The 25,104-nt window shown below is 44.9% G+C and overlaps 1 protein-coding gene and 1 pseudogene across 2 annotated transcripts in view; one reads left to right on the top strand and one right to left on the bottom strand.

Moving 5' to 3' along the window:
- Positions 1–6,526, bottom strand: part of FRY (FRY microtubule binding protein) — a 286,799-nt gene extending 280,273 nt beyond the window's left edge. Inside the window, exons 1-2 of one of the 2 annotated variants that reach the window (XM_023524124.1) lie at positions 6,507–6,526; positions 4,323–4,495 (exon numbers count right to left, since the gene is read on the bottom strand). In XM_023524124.1, the coding sequence (XP_023379892.1) occupies positions 4,323–4,495; positions 6,507–6,511 (178 nt within the window). In that variant the 5' untranslated portion in view covers positions 6,512–6,526. Of the gene's footprint in view, positions 1–4,322; positions 4,608–6,506 lie in introns of those variants that run through there. The other variant, XM_023524123.1, reaches the window with a different exon arrangement.
- A 3,842-nt stretch (positions 6,527–10,368) lies between these two features.
- On the top strand, positions 10,369–10,487 carry LOC111732347 (annotated as a pseudogene).
- The last annotated feature ends 14,617 nt before the right edge of the window (positions 10,488–25,104 follow it).

Raw genomic sequence — 25,104 nt, 5'->3', positions numbered from 1 at the left:
CGGCCACGTGGGTCGTGCGTGGCCTGGGTGACCGACCGCCCCTGCCGGGAGCAGCCCTCCTGGCCCTCGCCCTCTGACCCCGCAGCACGGAACCGTGGGGCCGCCGTTTCCTCCTAGCAGGTGGCTCCGCGCTTTGCACAGCGGATGACTGTGAAACCAGCAGGCTCTTTTCAGAACCAGCTGATTAAACATGCCAAAGTGCTCGCTTAAGAGGCCGAATGAACAGGCTGTTGCACCTGGCACCTGAACTGAGCCCCCTTCTTCCAGATGCAGAGGATGCTCATTTCACTCCGACGTGCCTGTGGGTGCACGGAGCGTCGGGACCGCCTGTCTCTGGCCCCTTTGCTTTCTGTACCTGGGCTGAGCCCAGTGCTGTGGGGCTGCCAGAATTCTTGCAGGAGGGGCAAGCAGGCGTCACGACCAGCAGTGTTAGCGCCTGGCCTGCGAGACCCGAGACAGAGCAACTCAAAGTAGCATTCTACTGTCAAGGTTTCTCTAGGGGAGGAAAAACGATTGGCTTCTGATGTTTTGTTTTTTTATATAAATATGATTTTTAAATGTATCGGGTTTTTCTTAAGATTTGTTGCTATGAGTATGGTGTTTCGGTTCCTTTATTCAGGAAGTATTTATTGAATTGCACGATACGCAAACGCCCTGCTGGGAAAATTCTCTGCCCTCGGCCTGGAGCAGACACCATCTTCCCCTTGGCTCTCTCCCCAGGGTCTAGAACAGTGCCTGGCGTGGGGCAGAATCCCAGCATACCTTTCGCTGAGTGGGTTACATACTGAGAGAGGGGACAGCTGCGTGTCCCCTGCCAGGACTTCTTACAATGACGCACATCAGCGTAAAGGCCATCCCCCTGGACAGCCTCTGTGGCCACTCGGTCCTTCTTGGAGCTGTAATCAGAGAGGCGCCGCGGGGTGGGCACAGCTTCACAGCAAATTAGTTAACGAACCACCAGACGTTGACTGAACACCTACTATGTGCGATTCCCCCTCTCCGACAATTGGGCCATCTGGGGACATATAAGGTATATACTCTCTGTTGCCACAAAGTAACGAAGTGACCCCGAACCCAGGCACAGCCCAAGACCACTGAACACAATCCCAGGCGGGATTCTTTTTTACAGCTTCATGCAGCGCTGAGGCCAAGGAGACGGGCAGCACCATGGAGAGCTCAGGGAGGCCTGGGAAGGAGACGGGCTGCGGAAGACAGAGGCCTTGACCGGGGCTGGGAGCCCAGCCGGACCACGGAGGAAGGGCACAGGAGCCGCGCGGGCTGTGCATGCCCGGAGTTGGTTCGCTTTGGCCCCATATGAGTCCACGGAAGACGTCGTGATTGAGCGCGGACCATGTGGCAGGCGCGGTGCCAGGCACCAGGGCCACCGCGGTTAACGACTCTGATGTGGTCCCTGGCTCACTGGCCAGTGGACACGTGGACGGGTAAATGACAGTTGCCTCGCAGTGCGGTAGGTGCTGTGATGGAGAGAATGCGGGTGCTATGGGAAGAACATGGCATGGACCCAGCCTGACGCAGGGGTCAGGAGCACTTCCGAGAAGAAGGGTGTTGAGCTGTCCCCTGCGGCCAAGGTAGGAGTGAGGGGGGTGGGCTCTGCACCTGCCCTGGACGACCGAGCGTGATGGGCTGCGAGCAGCTGCGTTTGTGAGGACGGAAGGGGAAGGCAGGCTACCAGATGGGACAGGGGACGAAAGCAGCGGCCAGATTATGCAGCCTCTCGCCCTTCCCGCAAAGGAGTCTGAACTTTGTCCTACGAACAGTGGTGACCACCGAAGGATTTTAAGAGAATGAAACAAACAGATTTGCATCTGGAGTGTGTGACTGTCCACTCTGTGAGGTGGCCCTCAGGAAAAATGGGGGATAGGAACAGAAGGCAGCATGTAGCTGCACCCTTGAAGCTGCATCCCTAACACAGTGCGGGATGAAATGAGTATTTAATGAATGAACGAATGAGTGAATGAGCGAATGAATGAGTGAACTGATCAGCCAATCAGTCATGCAGCCTGAGACTGGAAGTGTGAGAGCCGAGGTGGAGGATAAAGTCATCTGTGCGAGTGTAAAGGTCCGAGTGAGTGTGTCGTGGAACACGCACGTGTTCTCAAGTCCTCGGGCAGAGGACAGCAGGTGACCCTGGAGTGCAGCATCACAGAGGGAAGCGGCTTCGCTGCTGGAGTCAAAAGACCCAGGGCCGAGCCCTGGTTCTGCCTGTCTTTAACTCTGAGTTGTGCCTTCATTTCTCTGACCCTCGGGTCCCATGGGCCATCCGCCCTTTCTGTGTGACATAAAATGGGATGGGCTCTCACGGTCTGCGTACACTTCCGTTTTCAGTGGGTGTTTGGGAGGGGAGGTGAGATTTGCAGCCCAGTGGCGTTTCTAAGCTTCCCTTGTAAAAAGAAGCTCATGCCACCTGTGGGCCATGGAGTCCAGGTTTAGTTAAAGGGAATTTAGAGATCAAGCAGCCAGCTGTGTTCAAACTTTGGGCGGGTGACTCCGATTCTTCAGTTGGAGGCCCTGGCAGAGAGGTCAAGAGAAGGACGGGAAGAGCCATTTCCCGTGCTGTCTCTAAGGAAGGGAGCGGGAGGCAGAAATAGGCAGGAACAAATAATGTGCTTGAAGGTCACAGATGTCAGTGAGGTGACGTTGAAAACACACACAGCCATTTGGAGACACAGCCTAGACTAGAATTCGGCCCCCCTAAGATCGATGCTCTTTCACACTCTACTGGTCACATTAACTATGACAACGCAGGACCTTAGAGAGGATAATGTGTGTGAGAGCCAAGCGAAGAGGTCTCACAATTTTGTGACTGTAGCTGACAGCCCAGAGCTGGTGGCCTTGTAGAAAGAGAGGCCGAAATGGGAATCGTGGCCGGAGGAGGTGAGGGGTCCTGGGACCTGGCTGTTTGTAGGGAGGGGAAGCCCTCACGGAGTGTGGGGGTGGGGCTGCGTGGGGGCGGGGTGCAGGAAAGCAGGAAGAATCACAGCATACGAGGATCCTAGGATTCCAACGCATCGACCCAGAGAACCGGGGGAGAGAAGGAAAGGTGGCAGATGAACAACAGGCCTGCGAGAAGGTTCTGGAAAAAGTGCCAGGGACTCAACTCAACAGATAAGGCTTCATGTCTTGCAGATCTGAGAACAGGCGGAAAGCACCTGTGTGTTTTAGACACTTACACGCCCCTCCTGACAGCGTTTTCCATACAGCGTCAGCCCCCACCCCGCCCGGCACACTCACAGGCCTCCGCCCCTGCCGCGATCGAGTCTGGGCTTTGCTTGTTCCTGCAGAGGAGTTTGACAGCAGGCCAGCTTCTCCGAACCAAGGAGAAATTCACAAAAACAACAGCTTCCTTAAGAAATGTCATTTTCAGCTCGTGGCCTCGAGTCCCATATTTCTAAATCACCTCGTAGCTACTTCCGAAAGCAATATAAAGCCTCGGCTGTCAGAGGAATCACGATCCATGTTATGAAGTAAAACCTGATGAGATTATTTTTCCCTTTTCTATCACCGTGGAGTCAGCCCTCGGCAGTCGCGTCTAATCCATCCTGTGTAAAGACTCTAAGAAATCAATCGATCACAACAAAAAGGCCACGTTCCAGTTTCTCCAGGACATTCCCCTGCAAATAGTATGGAAATAGTGTTGGCCAAATAATTATACTCTCCCATGATCCCTAAGGTGGGGCTCGCCATCACAGGCGTCTTCCACTATCTCCCCGTCTGTCACCTGGCGTATCCAGGCAGACGGACATCTAACGTAGACATCGGACTCTCTTCACTGATGTTAAAAAGCCTGGGTCCTCTGAGCTCATACCTTTCACCTTCCTCATTGTTTAACTGAGCTCTTTTCTACAAATGGTTTGAGGCTCTGATGCAAGACAGGAATTTGAAGCATGCATTCGAGTATTCAGCGGTGTTAATTTCTGGGGCACACAAATATCGGCTTCACGCAACAATGCAATCACCTTGCAAAATAAAAAAAGGTGCCAGAGAATGAAAAGCAACATGAGCTTCTTCAGGACCGGGAGCAAGGCTGCTTGCTCCTGAGCAGCACTGAAACGGCCGCCGAGTCACCCGCCCCTTAGAGATGTCGCAATGAATAAAGAAAATACAAGAAAGAAGATGGGGTGTTTCAGATCCAAGACCCACTCTATGTTTTCATTCAAACATGTCTCTGGCTACTTTAAGCTCTGAAACGGGCGGAAGTTAATTTTAAATGTAACACATCCGATCGCAACAAATGAAAGACAATCCTTGTTTTGTCTTGTTTTGTTTTTTAACCGATGGGCGTAAACTTTAACAAGCCCTACCTGGAAATATGGATGGTCTCTTTCTCGGGCGCCTTAGGTGAACGGGCTCCAAGTTTTTAATGTTTCTTTGAAGTCTTCCTCTAGTGTCATGTCCTAGGAGTAGTTCAGGTGGCAGACTACTCCGTCTTGATGACTTATAATCATTTTGAGCCGAATGTAGCTTGTTCTTCGTCCTGGAATATAAATTGCTGTCGTCAACTGCCATCGTAGGAGATGCATTAGAAAAATCTTAACGAGAATCTGCAGAGCCAAAGCCAGCGGTGGCCAGGGCCACCTCCGGCCAGGGCCAGCTCTGGCCAGGCTCAGATGCCGGCATGCTTTGCCTCAGTCTTATGTGGGAAGCTCAGAGAGTCGATAGGCGTGGACTTGACCAGGTGTAGAATTACTCAACGGCCCCTCCTTTAATGCTTACCAGCACAGGGGAGGAGAGAAGCAAAAAGTCCTTAGGGGAATTTGAGCAAATGCGGCTTGGGCACCATCGTGCCCCCACGGACAGGAGTAAAAGCAGGTAGTGGTCGCCGGGTGAAATTTCTGTTTCACTGGCACGAGGCCATAAAGCAAACACAGCTCACTGCTTGGGAACGAATGCAAACTGTTGGTCTCATTTTCCCTACTTACTAATGCTTATAGTTTTTAAAGTTTTTGAGAAATATTTTCACATGCCCTCATAACTTTTTGTTCCAAACTGCAGATGCAGAAGACACATCCGTCTTTATTAAACTCCTTCTCTGGCAGGCAGCCGACTGAAAGTTGGCCGGGAGAGGATGCAGATGGGTGATGAGCAGGGAGGAACCCCGTGGCTGGGAGAAGCAGCCATGCCGGGAGCCCAGCCCTGCCAGCGGCCCTCCATCCCGTGCTCTACCTGGCAGGTGGCTGCACCCAAGTTCAGCTGTCTGGCGGGGAGGTCAGAGGTCTAGCAAACGAGCCGTGGCCATGGCAATGATGACGGCCTCCAAATACAAAGCGGAAGTTGCTATCTTCGTGAGCGTCTGCCTGGCCTTCGCCTAAAGGTCAGTCGCCTTGGTGGCCTGAGAAAAACCGGCATTTCCTAGATTCCTGCCTTGACCTGTCACATATTTTCTTCCTTTCTCTTCCGGATTTTGCACTGTGCTGTCCCGTGTCCCTTCCCCCTTGCTCTATTTATGTGGAATGTTCTCTACTCATTTCTTTAACCCATTGTGCAGAAATCCTAACTCTAATCTATCCTCTCCAGCTGTGCGCCAGGGCTGTGTCCTCTGTGTCTCCTTGTCTCCTCACCCGCCACCCCACACACACACTGTCACACCTCTCATGTCCTGTCTGGCTGTAGAGTGGGTCAGAAGATAAAGACGAGAAGGCTCTGCCTTCTCCCTCCCAGTGCCTGGGGTCTGCCGCACAGAGCCTGAGCAAGGCCTTAGGGGTCGTCGGCTCAGGAATCACTGTTGGCTTCAGTTCCTAGAGGCCGAGTCGCTGTTATTGTTTGTTAAATGTAAGAGCTGGGTCTCTCTCCCTGAGTAAGGACACTGCCACACTGAGGACTTCTACTGCTCTCCTTATTCTTCAGCAATGGCTCTTCAGACGACAACAGATTTCTTGAAGAAAAAAGCATTTTTCTAACAAGTCTGTCCAGATTATGGTTGCCAATATAATTCAACAATTATAATTATAATCCAACAATTGTATTTACATAATTAGATTATTGAGATTTCTGTGTTGTTTTACTAATTCTCAGAAACACCTACATCATTTCCCTCGCAGGACTTACAACCATTTTTGTCAGGTTGAAATGAAATGTACCCTAAATTTCAAAACAATGAGTGGTTCACACAAAACTATTTTTAAAAGCTCATGAGACCGCTCAAATCTCCCTTAGCTTAATGAAAATACATTTTTTTTCTAGTAAAGAAATAAAAAGTATTGTTTAAAGTTTGAGATAATGCCTTAATAATAGGGAAAAAAAAACCCCAAAACATTTCCATAAGCCAAATCTCAAGAACAGTGTTTAAATTTCAAATCCACAGCAGGGTAGAGTTTTAGGACACAAAATACTGGACGCTAACTGGGGGAAAGAGAACAATAACAGACAAAAGCTCGAGCTCTTTAGTGACAGTTTAGTCTCCCCTAATTCACAGTGTCATCATGGGTCTAAATAACAGTATATGTGATATGAAATGCGAGTCTCTGAAGAAAGGTGTTATCACTCACGGCATGGAACAGGTACAGCTGTGTAGTGTGCACAGCTAGTTTTGTCTCTGTCTTTAAGAGGCTGGCTGGAAGCACAGAGTTAGGTACTTATACATCCGGAACGCATCGTAATAACAGCCATCATTTATTGCAGGCTTCATACTGGCCAGGTTCTGCGCTAAGCCTTGGACGTGCATTATCTCACGGAGTCTTCCTCGTGACCCTGTTCTGTGCACTGAGGCAGTGAGTCTAGTATCTAGGAACTGGGAAAGAAGACCTGAATATTAGGGTTTGCCTGATTCCAAAGCTCATGTTCAAGTCCATGCTTCAAATCGCAACACCATTATTAAATGTGTATAAATCTAAAAGAAGTTGAAAAGTCTTTCTCCATTTTCCTAAAACAATTCTTGGCTTTAAGCAGATTCTGTAGGGTCATGGAGTGGTCCGGCTCACCTACCTGGGCCTGCCCCACCCAGCTGAGCTGTCAGGAGGTCACTGGGTTCGTGGGATGAAAATGAGGAAGAACAAAGGAATTCAGAGTTTTGCTTTAATAAGAAAGTATCCATGTTGCAGATTTTCCTATTACAAGGCACTTAATTAAAGTATTATATTTTCCTGAGATTTAAATTATAATTAGGTAAAAAAAAAAAAAAAAAAAACACGAAAAAAACCAAAAAAACCCCTACCCTACTATGGAGGTACCCTGAACCCCTGATCCTCTAAAAATTCAACGATATAAGAGACGGCTGGAGAATTCCCAAGGGGCTCATGAGTCCCTGTCCCGCCCAACTCATTCTCCCCTCACAGGGGCTGTAAACAGATAGGAATCTAATATATGTCCTTAAAGAGAACAGTGGGGAGAAGCTGAATTTGCTATCGTTAAAATTTTAAGGCAATGAAAACGAAGAACAATACTTATTTAAAAGTAGTATTAAATCTGTGAACACGAAAAAAGTGAACTTCCCTTTCAAAATATTTAAATGGGCAGACAGCATGAATGACAACCACTGAAAATTTAGCTGGGTTTGGACTGAATGGGAATATTCACAAGTTGTCACGGTAAGCCTGGCCCTCCCTCCTAACTGCCAAAGGTGAAATTCCATTCTTTGTGTGTAGAATGCCGACGCCATGTACATCGCCAGGTCACACGGCTCCCCTGCAGCGTCTCTGCAGGAGGCCACGGGCCACCGTCACTGGCGACATGGCTGTGCTCGGTGCTGGTAACGACACCTGCAGTCTTGTCTGGGGTGTGGTCATGGCTGAGCCGATCTTCTCTCAGTTCCTGAAAATACCATGGGTTCCATGGGTTCCAGCCTCCCTCTGAAGTCCCCTGCTTCTGGTTTCTCCTCCTCTGTCTCGGGCCCCTTCTGCCCGGATTCTTCAGGGCTCCTTAAAAGTTCATGCTCTTTCCTCCTGCCCTGGTGCCTTCTCTTCGGCGAGCCCCTGGACTGAGCACCTGCTGTGCGTGTGGCACCGTGCAAGGCCCCAGGTCTCTGCTCGTGAGAAGCCTTCGTTTGGCAGGCAGCAGATCTGTCACAAACTAGTCACCACACCGAGTGACCTCTCTGTGCAGAGGTGACACACACAAGACAGCCACTTGGTTGACTCTTTTCCAGTGGAGAGGGGGTGGGAAGGGTTTGCAGAGGAGAAGGGGCGAGTTCACGAGGCGCACGAGGCGGAGCCTGTGCAAAGGCACTGACATGTGACAGAACAGCAGCCGTCCGGAGGATGGCAAGTGTGGCTGTCCCATGCCCAGCAGCATTCGATGACATCATGCAAAAGTACAGACCTTGGAGAAACAAGATCGGGCAATCCTCGAAAATGGGACGGAAGGAAAAACCGTAAGTTGGTATTATTCTCTATTTCTTAAACACTACCACAAATTAAACATATGGAAGACACCTACTGAAAAAAAAAATCTGTATTAAAAAATTGGTTCCGACCTTTTCAAGCAATTTTGAAAAAGACATTTTGAAAACTCTGGCTCCAGTAAGTAACCCTTCTCCTGAATCATCTCTGTTTATTCCGGAAGCTGTGAGCAGGGATTTGCTGAAGCATTCTTACACAAGTTTTTAAAGTCATGCCAACTGTACCTTTCAAAAATAGCTTTAGAACCAGTTCTTACTGGCGAGAAAGTCAACTTCATTTACATTTGCATTCCTCTTGGTTTGATCTTGCAAGTCTCAGCAGAATGCCAGTGTAAGCGCCTGGCCTTTCCTCAGATTCAGGTGGGGCTGAAGTCTTTCCTGGCTTGTGGGGACGACTGTGGCGAGAGGGACAACGAAAGTAAGTCTGCCTCTCTACGCTGCCGCCGACACGCCCACGTGGGCCGAGAGGAAGGACTGGCAGGCCTCCTTATGCTTCTGTTTAAGGGATGGAATCCCAATTTGCATTCAAAAAAAAATTGAAGCTTTGGAAAACTTCGTCCAAATACTAGACAGCGTAACCTCAGAAGTGTGATTGCCAAAACCAGGAAGGCAAGGGACTGGTGTAGCTGAGACGGTAGGGACACGGGTGGCACTCGTCAGCCACACTCACTGACGACTACAGTTCTCATCTGTGGACCGATGATATCTACGTCCAGGCCCCGCCCCGACCTTCTACACAGGTTTCTAGGTCTGTATATTCAAGTGCACACCAAACATTTTCCGGTAGGAACTCGGCAGGTACAAAACTGTCCTCCCATCATCAAAAAACAAACAAAAATGCCAGACAAAACTCTGCAGCTCTTGAAATTTCTGCTCTCACCACATCACCATTCACTCAGTGACTCAAGCTGTAAACCTTGCAGCTACTTTGCCCGAACGATGTCATGTTTACCCCTTACACATCTTTGCTTCTGTGTCACCTCCCGCACCTCCGCTGTCACTGCTCGGTGGCAGCATTTATTTTTTCTTTCCTGAGCTTTAGACTCCCAACAAATCTGGCCACCTTTGACACGGCATCCTGACCCTTCATATCTTAGCGAATCACCTGATTAGCCCATTTCCCCCTATAAAATGCTGTTAAGAATTGGGCTGAATGTGTGGACCAGTCCAGGGTATCATGAGGCTAGTTCCAACCTTGATAACAGCAGGTGTCTGTTAATGTGACACAAGATTACTTTAGCTTTTCTTCCTGGACCTAAAAATCTGAGTTTATAAATTTCGTATTTGAACAAATAAATCATTGTTCGCTAGGACTAAGCTATTTAATGTCTTGGTTTCTTGATTTTCTGATCGAAAAAATAAAGGAAATAATTTTTGCTTCTTTCACCAATGCGTTGTGTGAATTAACTGAGTGATGGTTGATATCCTCAGATGAAAGATGTTATATACAAAATAGATAATACATAACAAGTCGAGAAATTACATGTAGTCATATAGATGCTAGGAAGTGTTATTCTGACAAATGAAACGATACCTTTATCATTATAATACCGCTTTTATAAAATTTGTCTGATTAGATGGTGGTATTCTTGACAGCAACTGTCAACAAAGACCCAAAGGCTACTTCCTCAATCTAATAAAGGACAGTTAGGAAAAACATACGGATAACATCACACTTAATGGTGAAAAACTGAATGCTTTCTCTCTAAGATCGAGAACAAGGCAAAGACGTCTGTTCTCAGCACTTGTGTTTAACCTTGTACTGGAGGGTCTAGCCAGTGAAATTGGGCAAGAAAAAAATAAATAAAAGGCATCAAGTTGTAAAGGAAGATGTAAAACTATATTATCAGATTACATGATCCTCTGTATAGAAAGTATGACAGAATCCACCAAAAGTTATAAGAACTATTGTAAGTTCAGCAAGATTGCATGATATAAGATAAATACATTAAAATCTACTGTATTTCTATATTAGCAAAAATAAACTGGAAAAGTAAACTTAAAAAATAACACCATATTACAGTCATGCCACCCTGAACACGACCAATACCGTCTGTTCTTGGAAGCTAAGCAGGGTTGGGCCTGGTTAGTACTTGGATAGGAGACTACCTAGGAAGACCAGGTGCTGTAGGCGTTAAAAAAAAAAAAAAAACCACCATAAAAATATTAACTATTTATGGATATATATGACAAAAGATGTGACAAATATATACATGAAAACTACATTACAAAGAGAAATTACAAAAAACCTGTTTAAGTGGAGAGATATACCAAGTTCATGGATCAGAAGACTCAATATCTCCAAGATATCAATCATTTCCAAATTAACCTGTTGATTCAAGGCAATCTCAATCCAAATCCTAGCAGGACTTTTTGTAGAAAGTGACAAACTGATACTAAAATTCACGGAGGAATGCAAAGGATCAAGAATAGACAAAGTAGCTGTGAAAAAAAAAGTTTGATTGATACGATCAATTTCGAAACCTGGCATAACATTACGATAACCATGATCGTGTGGTTCTGGCTTAAAGACAGACAAAAGATCAGAGGAACAAAACAGAGAGTCCAGGAATGGGCGCACATATAAACGCACAGCTGATTTTTGACAAAGATGCCCAGGCAATTCAGTGAAGAAAGGATGGTCTTTTCAATGAACACTGAGAGAAGAGTTAGAAATGTGAAAACAAATAAACTTTGATCTATACCTCACACTACATACAGAAAACAAACTAAAAATGGACTACAAGCCTAAAGGTAAACTCTCAAACCATAAATTTTCTAAAAGAAAATGAAGAAGGAAACATTCGATTCATAAAAACAAACAAACAAACAAAAAAAACTAACAAGCTGAACTTTAACAAAATTAAAATCTAAAGGTTTTTTTTTTTTTCTTTTTTTTTTTTTAATCTTCCTCTCTTTGAAAGACACCGTGAGGAGAATGGAAAGACAAGTTACAGTCTGGGAGAAAATGTTTGGAAGACATATACTTGGTAAAGAAAGAAGCCAGACCAAGAAGTTTGCATACTGTATGACTCTTTCTATAAACTTCTGGAAAATATAAGCTAACCTACAGTGACAGAGAGCAGATCGGCATTTGCCTGGTGCTCGGGGTGGAAGGCCGGGAGGGGGGCATCCCTAAGGGGCACGATGAAAATGGAGGATTCGCAGGTGTACACATATATATGGACTAATCAAATTAGATACTTTAAACATGAGCAGTTGATTACATGTGAACCAAAACTCAAAACTTTTTTTTTTTTTTTAAGACAATGTTATACCTTCCCCAGTACATTTGTTTGACCAGACTCAGAAACGTTCTGGACTTCAGCTAATAAAATTAATAAATAAAAGTGAAACAACTCTCCAGAGTCCGTCTTCTGCATCAAAGGCGAGAAATGCACCTGTACCCAAGAGTTCCATCAATCTCACTTCAGACAAGAATTTTCTTGTCCTGATTTATGTCTTTAGTTTTTAACTTACATAGCACGTCGGCATTCTTCGGTAACGCATTCCTTGTTAACGCGAGTCAACGGGGAAGGTGGGTGACAACTATTGTGAGTGAGTGAGTGAGTGAGTGAGTGAGTGAGTGAAAAGCTGCAATGGAATAAAAAGGCATTTCTTAAGAGCAAGTTTCCTCACAAGCTACTGTGACAACTTGTGAAATCTTTTAGGCCAAAGAACGTTAAGATCAGGACATAGATTATCTTAGCTGGCTCGGGGGCAGGCTTGTCAGACACGGAAAGGACAAAGGGAACTGGTCTGTGGATCCTTCCCACAGTTTCTGATGCCGTTCGCAGACTCTCCTGCTTGAATTTTCCAGATGGAAATGGCGGCATGAAAACCTTCGATAGCGTTGAAGCTGGAGCTAGCCTCGAACTGGTTGTTGAGGTGACACCGCACACGGACTAAGGAGTGTTGGAAAGGGCAGGTACCTGGCTGTCGTCTTTTGAAAAACTTTGTAACTCGTGGCCATTTAAGTGCCAACTTAGCTTTGTATAGACAGTATTTTTTATATCCTACTGCTTGTTCTGTATAGAAGAGTAAGAGTAAAATTTCTCAGAAACTGATATCGAGCAAGTAAAAATCTGTAAGAATACAGATTTAAATATCATGATTAGAAAGCCTGACCCATTGGATGGAGAACTCTGTACCCCCAAATAATGTCTTCTCAAACTCATTTAGAACATCAGAAAAATGGACCACGTACCGGGCCATGAAACAAATCTCCAAATACCACTTTGTTTCATGTCATCTTATTCTGAGACTTTGTCCTATCACGACCCCCAAAAAACAGATATCAATATAAAAATCAGCAAAAAACACCGTCTCTTCATCCAACACCGATACAGTAACTCACTACGCACTCCCCCGTCGTGGCCTATGCTGTGCATTACACGCAGCGTTCCGTTTACTCTCAGAATGTGGTACGACCATTATTTCCATTTTACAGAGAAGAAAACACATTGAGAGGGATCAAGAAACTGTACGAGTAACAAATAGCCTATTCCTCCATTAACTGCAAAATCTGTGAAATATACACCTCCCTCAATCCTTTGTTCCCCAGCTACCTCCAGGCTCTCCCTTTGTTCCTGTCTCCCCTTATCCGCAGTTCCTCCTCCCCGGTTCCTTCTCCTTATCCGCAGCCTTCTCCTATGTCCCACCCTCATCTCCGGGCCATTTTCTATGACCAGGAAGAAGCAACTGGAGCCAGTGAGGGATTTCTGAGGGTGTCCTGCAAGATACCCCCACCGTCAGGGAGCCAGTGTTTTCCTTCCTCGGCCCAGGAATTAAATTCCAACTCAGGACCCCAGATGCCTGTGTTTCACCTGATTTTACAATGCACCATGTTGTTTTGCTCACTTTTGAGTCCTAGCCGGCTTCAAGGAAACGATCAAAACTTGGGAGCATCTTTGTCAGGAAGGTGAGTCTCAATTCTCCACCTCAATCCTCCAGCACCCCCTCCCCACTATCTCAGAAATCTCTACCTATCTATCAATCGATCTATCTAACCATTCTCGTATTTGTTTTTATCATGTTCTGGATAAAAAGGTGATTTATTTTATATCATATTCTAGAAGTTAAGAAAAATCCAAGTATCAGAAATAAAACTTCATATAAGTCAAACAGACATCTTTCTCTCCCCCCAAAATATAACTATAAATTTACATTATTAATTTATGGTGAGAGATAGAATATTAAGACAACTCTTGAAAGCAGATTTATTTTTGGTTTGTTGTACCCATCCCCTGGGCCACCAGTCAGGTTTTCACATGACTTGTCCTGTCAGAGCCTCGAGCCAGCATGTACCAGGTACAGTGGGATACCTGGGTACAGCCTGCGGGGGAACTCTGCAAACGATGTCCCTTCACCTCCTTTAAGAGTCACCATGCCAGAGATGCGCTGAAGGAACTTCAGTCTCGCAGCAAAGAACCAATCGTGCTTAACTTTGTTTGACCAGCATTTTCCAAACTGAGTTGATTACGGAGCTTTCTTTCCCCCGCCTTCTACGTCGTAGCTGTTAGTACCCTCCCTCCCTGACGTTCTGCAAATCAGAGTTTGGGAAATGCTGCCTTAACACGGAGCCATTTGTCAAATGGCCACCTTGGGCGCTGTGGCAGGGGAGAAACCGGAATGAGTTGGTGACGTGCCTTACAGTCCGGCCCCTTGCTCTCCGGGCACCTGTCCCCTACAAGCAGGATGGGCCTCAATGTCATCTGATCAATGCAAAATCAGCCACTTTCACCTGTGCTGAAGAAAATGGACCAGAGAAAAGTAATTTCCAATAATTTATGTCTGGCTCAGGAGTTGATCACAAGCCAAACGAATTGTCTTTCCAATTATAATTTATATAGGCGACTAAAGAAATAAATTTTTACTTGCCCAGCATACACCAACTGTTGGAAGGGGGCAAATGAAGTCAAATTAGAATTTGTATTTTTCTACAGATTGTCCTCAAAGTAGAGGGAAATAACTGGAAGTCACCAGGATTCTCATGCCACCAGTAATTACTGTGTTCTACACACACCTGTATTTTCCCATTGCTAAACAAGTTTTCCCACAAAGGATCAGCCACCGCACCACCTTCACGAAATACTATCCTATCAGAGGGGTCAGTTTTTTCCATCTAGAATTTCTTGTGGTTTCATTTTGGTCTTGATAGAGATGTAGATGTTTGACTAGTGATTTAATAGAAACGACCTTGTGGTTTCCCATTCCTCCCCACTAATTCTTCCGAAATTCACGAAAGATGAACCACGACCTGGTCTGGAGTTAGTTTCTGTGTCTTTATTTTCGTCAGGCTTTTTCTTTTACTTACTACTGATCCGAAAGGCCAGGGAAATTTCATCGTGGTTTTCTTACGTCTTCTTTTCTACATGAGGGAATTCTTACAGAGCTTACAGAAATGAAACGGTTGAGGATTTCGGAAAACTTCAGAGTTTTGGAAAAACTAGCATGGAATTCTCAATGTAATTCAGCCTTGAAAATAATGATATAATATTTACCAACTGTTACTAATGTTTACTCTTCTGCCATTCCAGGAGAGGAACCATAAGAAATAAAATTCTTTAAATCATTTAGTATAAACATTCCCTGTATTATTTGTCATTTTGGAAAGTATTATGTAGCATACTCTACAGATATATTATAGGAACCTTCTTTTCCCTAAAAGACATCTACAATTTACTTCGTATTTGAAACATCGAAATGATGTTAGTGAAGGCTCGGATCTGAAAACCGGCAGTGTTTTGTACAGCTGCATACTCACCGGGGGGGAAAACAAAGGGCTGGGTGAACACGTTAGACACACAGAGTTCAGGCGAGTGGGGCGAGGATGTATTAACACACTGACCTTATTTGAAACCGGGTATAAAGGGCCCTCGGTGACTTCTCGTGAATATTCTTCCCCCAAACCAAACAAGGTAGCTGCCTGAATCTTCTCATATCCTGTAGCTGTCAAACGCTCTCCCTTGACATGAATTCAAAGCTGTAATTTTCCACACTCACTGCTCTTTTTTGGAGGAGGTGTGTGGTTTTGGCTTATGTTATTTCATCTACATTTCTAGCAAACGTCTCACCTGATGCGATGCTTCACAGAACATTTATTTTGCTAATGAATAGCAAGGGAGGGGAACAGTACACACACACGTGTTCTTATGCGTGTGTATAGCTATATCTTTATCTACATGTCTAAGCAGCCCGAGATCCACAGACAGGTACTATCGATTGAGGGATAATATTTACTGGACCCCTGTGTTCTCATTCTCAGATACTGGCTGTGTGTTCTGCAGACATATCTAATTTTCAAATCGATGCTATAATCTCAGATGTGGGCTCCTACATCCAACCACCTGATGGGATTTCTGTCTGAATACGATCGCCCAAAACTCACACGTCCAGAACTGAAATCATCGTGACCTCAAATCGCCACCCGTCCTGCATTTTCTTGACCACTTGAGTTCCTGACTTGGGAATCATTCTCAGTTCTCCCCTGTCACCAGCACAGCACACACCGCTCACCACAGGCTGCTGAGTTTACCCCCTCGAACTCATGGCGCCCCCTCTTCCCGCCTGCCTTGTTCCCACGCGGGCCGGGTTGACTTTAGCGCTCTGTCTGTCCCTTGATGTCGGTGCCCGACAGCTCTGTCTAAAAGGCAAAGGGCCAGGTCATTCTCCTGCGGAAGTTGTTTCCGGGGCTGCCGACAGCCTACGGGTGAGAAGGCACCGATGGCTCTGTCCCAGTTCCTCGGCAAGGCCCCGCCTTCCCCGCGACCTGGCGCCGCTGCCATCCCTCGCTGCCTGCACGCGAGCCGCGCACACGGTGCCCCGAACACGCGCCACCGCGCCAGCCTGTGAGTGCCCGAGCTGCCACTGCCCCCTCCCCCGGGAGTCCTTGTCTCTCTGTCTCCTCAGCCCTGAGACCCCTTCACCCTCCCTGCACGGCAGCCCCCGCCGGTTCCCCGGGCTCCGTTAGGAAGCCCCCTCTGGCTGTCAACAGCTGAGTTAGGGGGCCCCCGTGCTCCCGCCTCCCTCTGCACAACTACCCACCGCTGAGTTCCCGCACCTTCCATCCTTATCTGCTCCTGTCTCAGGGTCTCTGGCTGAAATGCAACTCATTCCCTACTCATCTCTGTATCCTCGGTGCCCAGCTCCTGCTCGGTACACAGTAAGAGCTCAATAAACGTTTGCTGGGCTGCAGAACTGGGGCCTCATGCTCCTGGCTTACTGGAGTCACCTATGCCTTGCTCTGGACGCGTGTGTCCTACGGAAGGCCAGGGTCCCGGGGCTGAGAGCAGGAGCCAAGTTGGGTACCAGGAGAGTCTCGTCTTCTGAATCACATCCAGGCAACCTCTAAGAGCATCTTGGGGCCTTGGGAGTTGTATTTTCATATACTCACCCAAACACAGATGCCTAACTAGTCGACGTAAGCAGAAGAAAGGAAGTTAGAAAAAGAAAAACAATAAGAAAAGTTCAAGAATAACTGAAATATTTGATTAAAAGTCTGACACGGAAGGACAAGGCCCGAACACTTGACTCTAATCTTAAAAGGTTGATTTTCTTGATTCTCAAACGGCTCAAACAAGGCTCTCAACAACTGCTTTGGGTAAGTTTCAAAATGAGTGCATGCAAAAAATAATCACGAGAAAGTCCTTTTTTTCTTGTTATACGAAAAAGAAAAAAGAAAGAAAGAGGAAGAAAGCAAGAGGATTCTAGCGTTAGTGCATGTAATTGACATGTCTCAATTCTGGTTGATAGATGACGGATTTGGGCAACAAACAGCCCCAAAGGAAGAGGCAAGAGAAAAGAAGGATGAGGCATTGAACGCAGCAAGAGGGAGGGGGAGGCAGGTTGGGCTGTGGGACCCGCCACTCTACTGTCTGCCCCTGTGGATTCTGTCCCCCTGTGAACCTCTGGAAGCACTTGCCTCTGAACACACAATGGAGTTCATGGAGGCACCAACGGGATATCCACCGAGGGCAGACAGACCTAAAGTTCCATTCTATTCGACGCGACACACATTTCTTGAGCTCTTGCACATATCAAAAACAGACGTTCAGGGGCGGCAGATGGGAATACAAGTATTAGGCAGAGTTCTTGAGTTTTTAGAATTTACAATTTAATGAACCACGGAGAATAATGCTCCCTGACCAGATTGTCTGGCTACCACACAGAATAGCCACGGTATACCTGGAATAACAGAAGGCGGGGAAGGGAGTTCAAATTTCCATCATAAGTATTTAATGAAACATTGAAATAGAAAAACGAATGTAAGTAAAAAATTAGTAAACATGATTTGTGCCAACAAATGATTCAGCGTTTTTGCTAATTTTCACGAACGCGGCAGACCATGAAAGGCTGAAAGGGTTATCTATCTACCTGCCACTCCGTGGACAGGGTAAAATGCAATATTTTAGAGGCCAAGTTAAGAACATTTACTTAAAATTACATACCACTTCTGACTTGCGTAGCTTCTAAAAACTACAGAAATTCCAACCTGGTTGTGAGATGTGCATCAGTTTTCAGAAGGAAGAGAGCAGGGAGGGATGAACACCTAGATTTGGTTAAAAAACTTTCTGGTGCAAATTGCTTTGGCTTCATTTTTGACTTAGTAGTAATCAATCGATTTATGGCTGGAGGGATGAACTTCTGAACATCAGCAGAATTTTCAAATGAGATATAAAACATCTGATGCTCTTGACACTTGATAATAAATGCATTTCTTATAGCACTGGGAAGGAGCCTGGTGAGGCAGAAATAGCACAGGGACTGGAGTCCCAAGATGTTGGGGTCCATCCGAGGATAAATAAGATCCCCTGTGGGAAGGGCAGTTTGCAGTGCCTGAGACAGAGTATCTGTTAAGGAAAAGCAGTTTCTTGTTTGCTCCTCCTTCAAATTCTACACCAGATTACATGAAATTTCTGGAACAGGAACTCATCAAGTACGGTGGGCCACGGGATGGCTCGTTTTTCAAGGTTTTATAGCATTGTGATCTGACCTCTCAAAGGATGCTTATGGAATGCTTTGACGAAAATAAAAATCAATAAAGATAATAAGCCACACAGCTTATGATCCCTGGGAAACTGCGAGGTAAACAAGGCACCCTTCTAGACCTGGAGGAACTAATTGTCATACGAAGTCGCTTTGGTCTGGCAGGCAGGTGAGAATATGAAACTTGAGGTCAGAAGATCTGGGTCTGATTTTAGATCCTGACATTAATTAGCTGTGTGATCCTGGGTAAAGTTAATTAACCTCTCTGATCTGCTACCTTTGAAGCAAGAATGACAGCATCCACCAAAGAAAGTGGCTATGGGAAAGTAAACAAGACATTTCTTTTGAGAACCCCTGGGTACAGGGCTTGGCACAGAGTTGGCCCATAATAAACATCTCTTGACTTAAAATCTTCGTGAGCTGCACTGAATTTTATAGGTAACTCTAGGTGACAAAAGTAAACCTCCCCTTACCTTCATGCGGTGCAAGAAATAGAAATAAAAACATGTACTGAGTACTATCTTGTATAAAATGTAGAAAACCCAGACAAAACTGACGAAACGGAGTGAAACACTGGGTCTCTTGGACTCCATCTTGTTCCACGCTGTGTGGTCCCCCCTACCTTCAGGCTAATAATAGCATCTGCTTAGTCTTGCATACAGATGTGCTAATTATAAGAATTCTGCTTGCGGCTCGAGCTTTACAAAAAGAGTCTCTTATCAGAAAGTGCCTCTCCTAAGGACATAAGGGAAGTAAGTAATGTTTGTCAAAGGTTTGTGGGGACCTCATGACCAGACTCGCATCAACTAGGGCCAACAGCCTGCGCACAATCGTCCTCAGACCCTGCTTGCACCCAGATGTCAGCGGTCATCCATCACCCTTGCCCCTCCTCTTGCCCTTTCCTCTACGGAAAAGAAGCCTGAGCTCTGCACATTTGGAGGACGGATTTGAGGCACCACAGGGACTCTCATCTTCCCTGTTGGTGCCTTCTCGATCAATAAACCTTTCCCTACTCCAAATTCCGATGTTTTGAGTTTTGGCCTTTCACAGCATGGGGCACGCGGGCTTTGGATCCGTAACAAAGAGGTAAAATTATACCCATGACATAAACATCCGTCCCTTTACGTAAAGACAGTCCGCCACAAGATTCCTGGGGTTTCGGACTCTTCTGCCTGTGTAAAATATATGTGCATGCATGTGTATGTATGTATACATGCAAATCCATCTTTTTATATCTTCATGCTCAAGGGATCATCAATGTCCAATGAAAGCATTTAATTTCATAACCCTTGGCAAGTAAAAAGGAAGGAAACCCCACTTTGAGTCTCACCTACACTACTCCCGTTTCCTGCCCTGTGCTGCTCCCCTAGCATCGGTCCTAGTTTGGGGGGGAGGTGGAGGAGGGGAGCAGGAGCCCCAGGCACCTGCAGGCCGGATGGCTGGTCACGTGATCTGCCTTTCCTATTCTCGCTCTTCTCCTCGCCCACCCCCGCAGCTAAGTTTCTTGGCCCTCTGAGAATTCTAATTCAAGGAGGTGGCGCTCCTTCGCCAGGGTGGCTTTGTGGTAAAGACGCGAACGCATCGTGGGGGCGCCAGGGCACACTGGGAGGCGCAGCACGGCTGCCCGAGCGCTGGGTGGGCACAGCCCAGAGGTGACAAAGGAGCTCGCACAGGTGTGCCGCCCTCCGCAGGCCCTGTGCCCTGCCTGGGTCAACAGAAGGCTTATTGATTCAGCTTATGTCAACACTAACTAACCGTGTCCCGGACACAGAGGAAGAGGGCCAGGGATGCGCCCTGGGCATTTGAGAGGGGTCCCCTGAGCTGCGACAGCTCTTCACTGTTCTCGTGTCTCTTTTGAATAAGAAGCCAGCGGAGTGGTGCCGTGAAGAAGGAGGGTCAGGAAAGCATGCTTTGGTCCTGCAACTAGCTAAGCTATGAGACAAGCCTTGAACCTGTTTGCTTCCAAACGCAGAGCACAAAGGTTTCAGTTCCACGGTGTGACAATCCCTGTGGGTTCCACGCAACTCAGACATTTCGAACTAAGATTTCTGTTATTAGATTGAAACGAATCAAAATAAATGAACTAAGTATATGACTTAAGATGACAGAGAAATAACATAAATCTAAAGCTTATGGGAAGGAACGATTTAAAAGACCTAAAACCAGAATGTAATGAACCAGAAAACTGTAGGACTGATGAATCTAGAAACCAGCTCTTCAAAATGACAATGAAAGATCGAAACTTCTGCCACAGGTAAAGATTAAACCTGGGAGAAAGTACAAACACACTACTTTAGGGCTGAAAAAGAGAATGTATAATGAAGAACAATATACTCTATGCGAACAAATTTTAAAATTTGTAAGAAACTGACAATCTTATAGGAAGCTGTTACCAAAGCGACTCTAGAAAAATGTGTTGCCATCCTACTGTGCTGATAATTATGGAAGAAATCATAGCCATGCTTGAAAAATAAAACCCGATTTTCCCAAAGCCACTAGAAACAAATTATTTTATAAGCATATTTTAAGCGACGGATACTTTCACATTACTCAAGTCATTCTAGAGAACAGAAAAAGATAGAAAGATTTTTCAATTCATTTAACAGAACTCACATATCCTTGAGAGAAAGAGCAGAAAAATGCGGTGCCCAAACAAATGAACAAGTGAAGCAAAAATACAGTCTGACATCACTTAGGAATATAGATGCAGAATCCTAATAAAATGTTAGTAAAGCAAACGAGTATAAATAAAATTATAACAAAATAGACTTGAATCCAGTAATGCAAAGATAGTTCAACCTTAGACAATTTGTTGATAATTATTTTGATCTCGATAAATTAATCTCAAAAAAGGGAAAACACATGATCATTTCATTAGTCGCTAAAAAGCACTTTAAAAAATTAACTTCCTGATCAAAAATTATAGTTTGCTAGGATTACAAGAATAAATCATTAACATGATAAAACTATAATCTTAAACAAGCCAACATCTTACATAAAATAGTGAAATATTATACATATTCTCAATAAAATCAGAAATTGATAGTATTTCGTGATTTTATCTAGGGATTCTGACTAATGTGATAAGAAAAAGATAGAATTAATTTCATCATTTACAGATTATATGAATTTATACCTGTAAAATCCATAACGAAAAAATCATCAGATTTAATAATTTTAGTAAGAAAACTCATTACAATAACTATATAGAAAAATTAATTGTTTTTTTATATATTAGCAATAATTGGTTTGAATATGTATTTTCCACAAATATAATAATAAAAATAAAAAAACTTAAGATAAGTACAGGATCTATGCCATGACTTCTAAGATTAGCTTATTACTGTTTCTAAAATGAGCTTACCTCTACTGAGAGCTTGATCTCTTGTTAAATACTGTCCCTACGAGTCTGTTATGCATTATTGCATTTACCCTTCATAGCAATGATATAAAGTATTCCTATGCCCATTTTACAGATGAAGAAACTGAGGCTAAGAAGTGTTAATTATCAAGCTAAAGACTGGTAGGCTGAATTCAAACCCTGGACAGAAACGTCAATATTTGCAATTAATAAGATTATTCAACAAGAAAATATAAGAAAATCGGGAAAAACTATAAAAAACCATCAGAGATAAAGTTGTTCTACAAATATACAAAGATCAATTTGCTTCCTAGCTAGCAGCAAAAAAAATAAAATATGAAGGAAAAAGAAATTCTATTTCCAACTACAGTCAGCAATATTAAAAACCTGAGACTGAATGACAAATTTGTGAAACCCGTGGAAGAAAAAATTCGACAAAATGTTGCTGAGAGGCAGAAATGCAGATTTTGAAACAATCAAGAAAATTGATTCTTTCCAAATTAGTCTAGAAATCAGGTGAATTTACAATTTAAAAAGATTTTTCTGGAAACTTGACAAAATGATTCTAAAACGATCAGAGATTTCTGGATGGCACTAGCTCAATCAAGCGCTCAGGACATCGCCTGTCCTGACACAAACTGACATGTTTGATACAGCTGATGAGCACCTGACATTGCAACTGTGACATCCCTGCCCTCAAAATGCTGAAGCTGAATTTCACCGTGAAGAAACATCAGATGAAACTCAAACGTGGAACTTCTACAACTGGCTTGTAGTCTTTAAAAATATCAAGGTCAAGAAAGACGAAGAATGAGGACCTCTTGTCCCACAGTAACAGAGACTAAAGTGACAAGACAGCTAAATGCAGCATGTGGTCCAGCACTGAATCCTGGACGTCGGGGTGGGGCGGAGAAGAGGCAAGAGGTGGGGAGGTGGGGGAGGGGCTGGAGTGCTGTAAGTACCTATAAAGGACATTATCCGGGCAACTGACAAAACCTGAACATGGGCTTTGGCTGGATACTGTTAAAATTTCCTAATTTTTCCTAATTAGATAAATGACTGTAGAAATAAGAGAATACCCATGACCTTAGGAAATATACATTGAAATATTTAGGGTATCTGCCTTGTCTCTGCAACTGACTGTCAAATGGCTAAATAGCTAAATAAATAAATAAATAAATAATGGATGAATGAATGAATGAATGAATGAATAAAAAGTATGTGTGTGGTGGACGCACACAGGGAAATAGGGGAGGAAGGGAAAGAGATAAGATAATATGAACGATAGAGCAAACAGAGCAAAATGTAACTAATTGATAAATCTGGGTAAAGAGCAGAGGAGAGTGACTTGGACTTTTGTCAACTCTTGTATACGTTTGTAATCATATCAATATAAACAGTTACAACTACATACATATGCTATATGTATATGCATAATATATATTATGTATCATATATTAGATATATGAGTGGCTTCTACTCATAGTCATGAAAATATGTTGTCAAACGCAATAATTAAAACAATGTGGTAGAATAAGGAATCAGAAAGAGTAACATAATGGAACAGAAAGTCTAGACGCAGATGTAAATATCGGCAAGAATTGAGAATAAGATAAAGTTGAAACCTCAAATTAGTAAGGATAGTAAGGATAGTCAATGTCGGGGTAGAGAAAGGGTTTTGAAGTATGGCTAAGAGGACAGAAACCACAAAGAAAATGACTGGTAGATTTGACTATGTGCATTAAAAAAATACGTATAAACTCCCATAGGAGTGACTGTGGACAAGTAATTCATAGAGATGAACAAGTAATTCATCAGAGATGAACGAATAAATAGCCAATAAATACATAGAAAAACATTCAACTTTAATAATGATCAAAGAAATACAAACAAAACAACAAGATTTTCCCTGACTGGGTTCTCAAAGAATAAAAAGGTTGGTATTTTCCATTCTTGGGAAGGGTGCCAAATCTGAGCGCGCACACAACGGAAGACTGAGAAGCCATTGATAATGACAGAGATACACACTAGCTGACATGGAAAGATATTCATGGGATCCCCTTCCCATAACCAACTCACGGTTATCTGTTAGTTCTCAACACGAATAGTCTTTCCGCCCGACTTTCCCCTGGTTATATACTCTCACAGTATCTTGTATTCATCCTCTTTCTCACTCATCACAATTCAGTTGCGTCTGTAACTGTTAGATGATGTCCCAGTCTGGGTGTCTTGGAAAGCAGGGCATGAGACAAAGGCTTGGGTGCAGGAGGTTTGTTTGGGATACGATCCCAAGATACAGGAGTGAGGGAGTGGGGTCGTTGAGGCAGCGAAGAGGGAAACCAACACAGATAATTGCTGAGCAGGCAAGTCTGCGGGCCACAGCTCCAGGCGGCTGAGGATCTTATAAGGGACCCGCTTCTGCGCCTGTGTTCTTTCCATCACACCGTGGAGCGGTGGGGGCATCAGAGAAAGATGGGGTGCAGGGATGCCAGCTGCAAGGCAATGTGTAGCTGAGATTGGGCCAAGCATGTAGAAAACTAAACAGATAGAAGAGAGATTCTACAATCAGGATACACAGAACTAAAAGGCAGCCTTGGGAAAAGGAGGAGTCAAAGGTGACCCCCATTTCTAGCTTGAGAGGCGGATAATGCTGTTAGTTTACGCAAGACGTAAGGTAGGAAGAGGCGAGAATTTGGGGAAACACAGCATGAGTTCAGAGTGGTCATGCTGACGTAGGCACCTGGGAGTCAGGATGCGGAAGTAAGTATTATTCAGGGTATCGGTGAGGACTTGGGGCCCCGGGCGGGTGAATGCTGGATAATCTAGGAGTCATCGGGGTAGGATGTCTGGGTGATGGCCGAATCCCAAGAAAATAGATGACTGCCCCCCAGAGAGCGTTTAGAACAGTGAGAGAGGCTACAGTGAACCCAGTGACAGCAACTTGCAAATGAAAGAGGAAGAGGAAGGTCAGTAACTAAAAGGGGAGAGGACCTACGGCTTGGAATTCAGGGAGGAGAGCTTTGTCAGCGGGGGGACTTTCGAGGAGTCAAGCAGGGAAAATGCTGGGCGGAAGCGCTGGGCCTCGGGGTGACGCTGCCCTTGGCACTCAGCGGGCCTCCCAAAGAGCAGCCCTCGGCGGGCAGGAACTGTCTGTCTCACCCGCCATGGCAGCAAGTGCTTGATCCAAACAGGTGCTCAGCACACCTGTAGGGAAGGGGGACACCGACGTGTAAGTGGGCTCGGACTGATGCCGGAACCAGAACCAAAAGCCCGTCAGCTGGTTGAAAGAAAACTGCCTTCTCTGATGCCTGCATTTCATCATGGACGGCAGTGGAGAAGAGACTGGTTCTGGCGGTTTAAAATGGTCTTTCTATTAATGTCCCCGGTCTTGTGTCCATCCTGG

The sequence above is a fragment of the Pteropus vampyrus genome, unplaced genomic scaffold, assembly GCF_000151845.1.
Source record: "Pteropus vampyrus isolate Shadow unplaced genomic scaffold, Pvam_2.0 Scaffold447, whole genome shotgun sequence".
NCBI lineage: Eukaryota > Metazoa > Chordata > Mammalia > Chiroptera > Pteropodidae > Pteropus > Pteropus vampyrus.
This window is presented reverse-complemented; position numbering and strand designations above follow the sequence as displayed.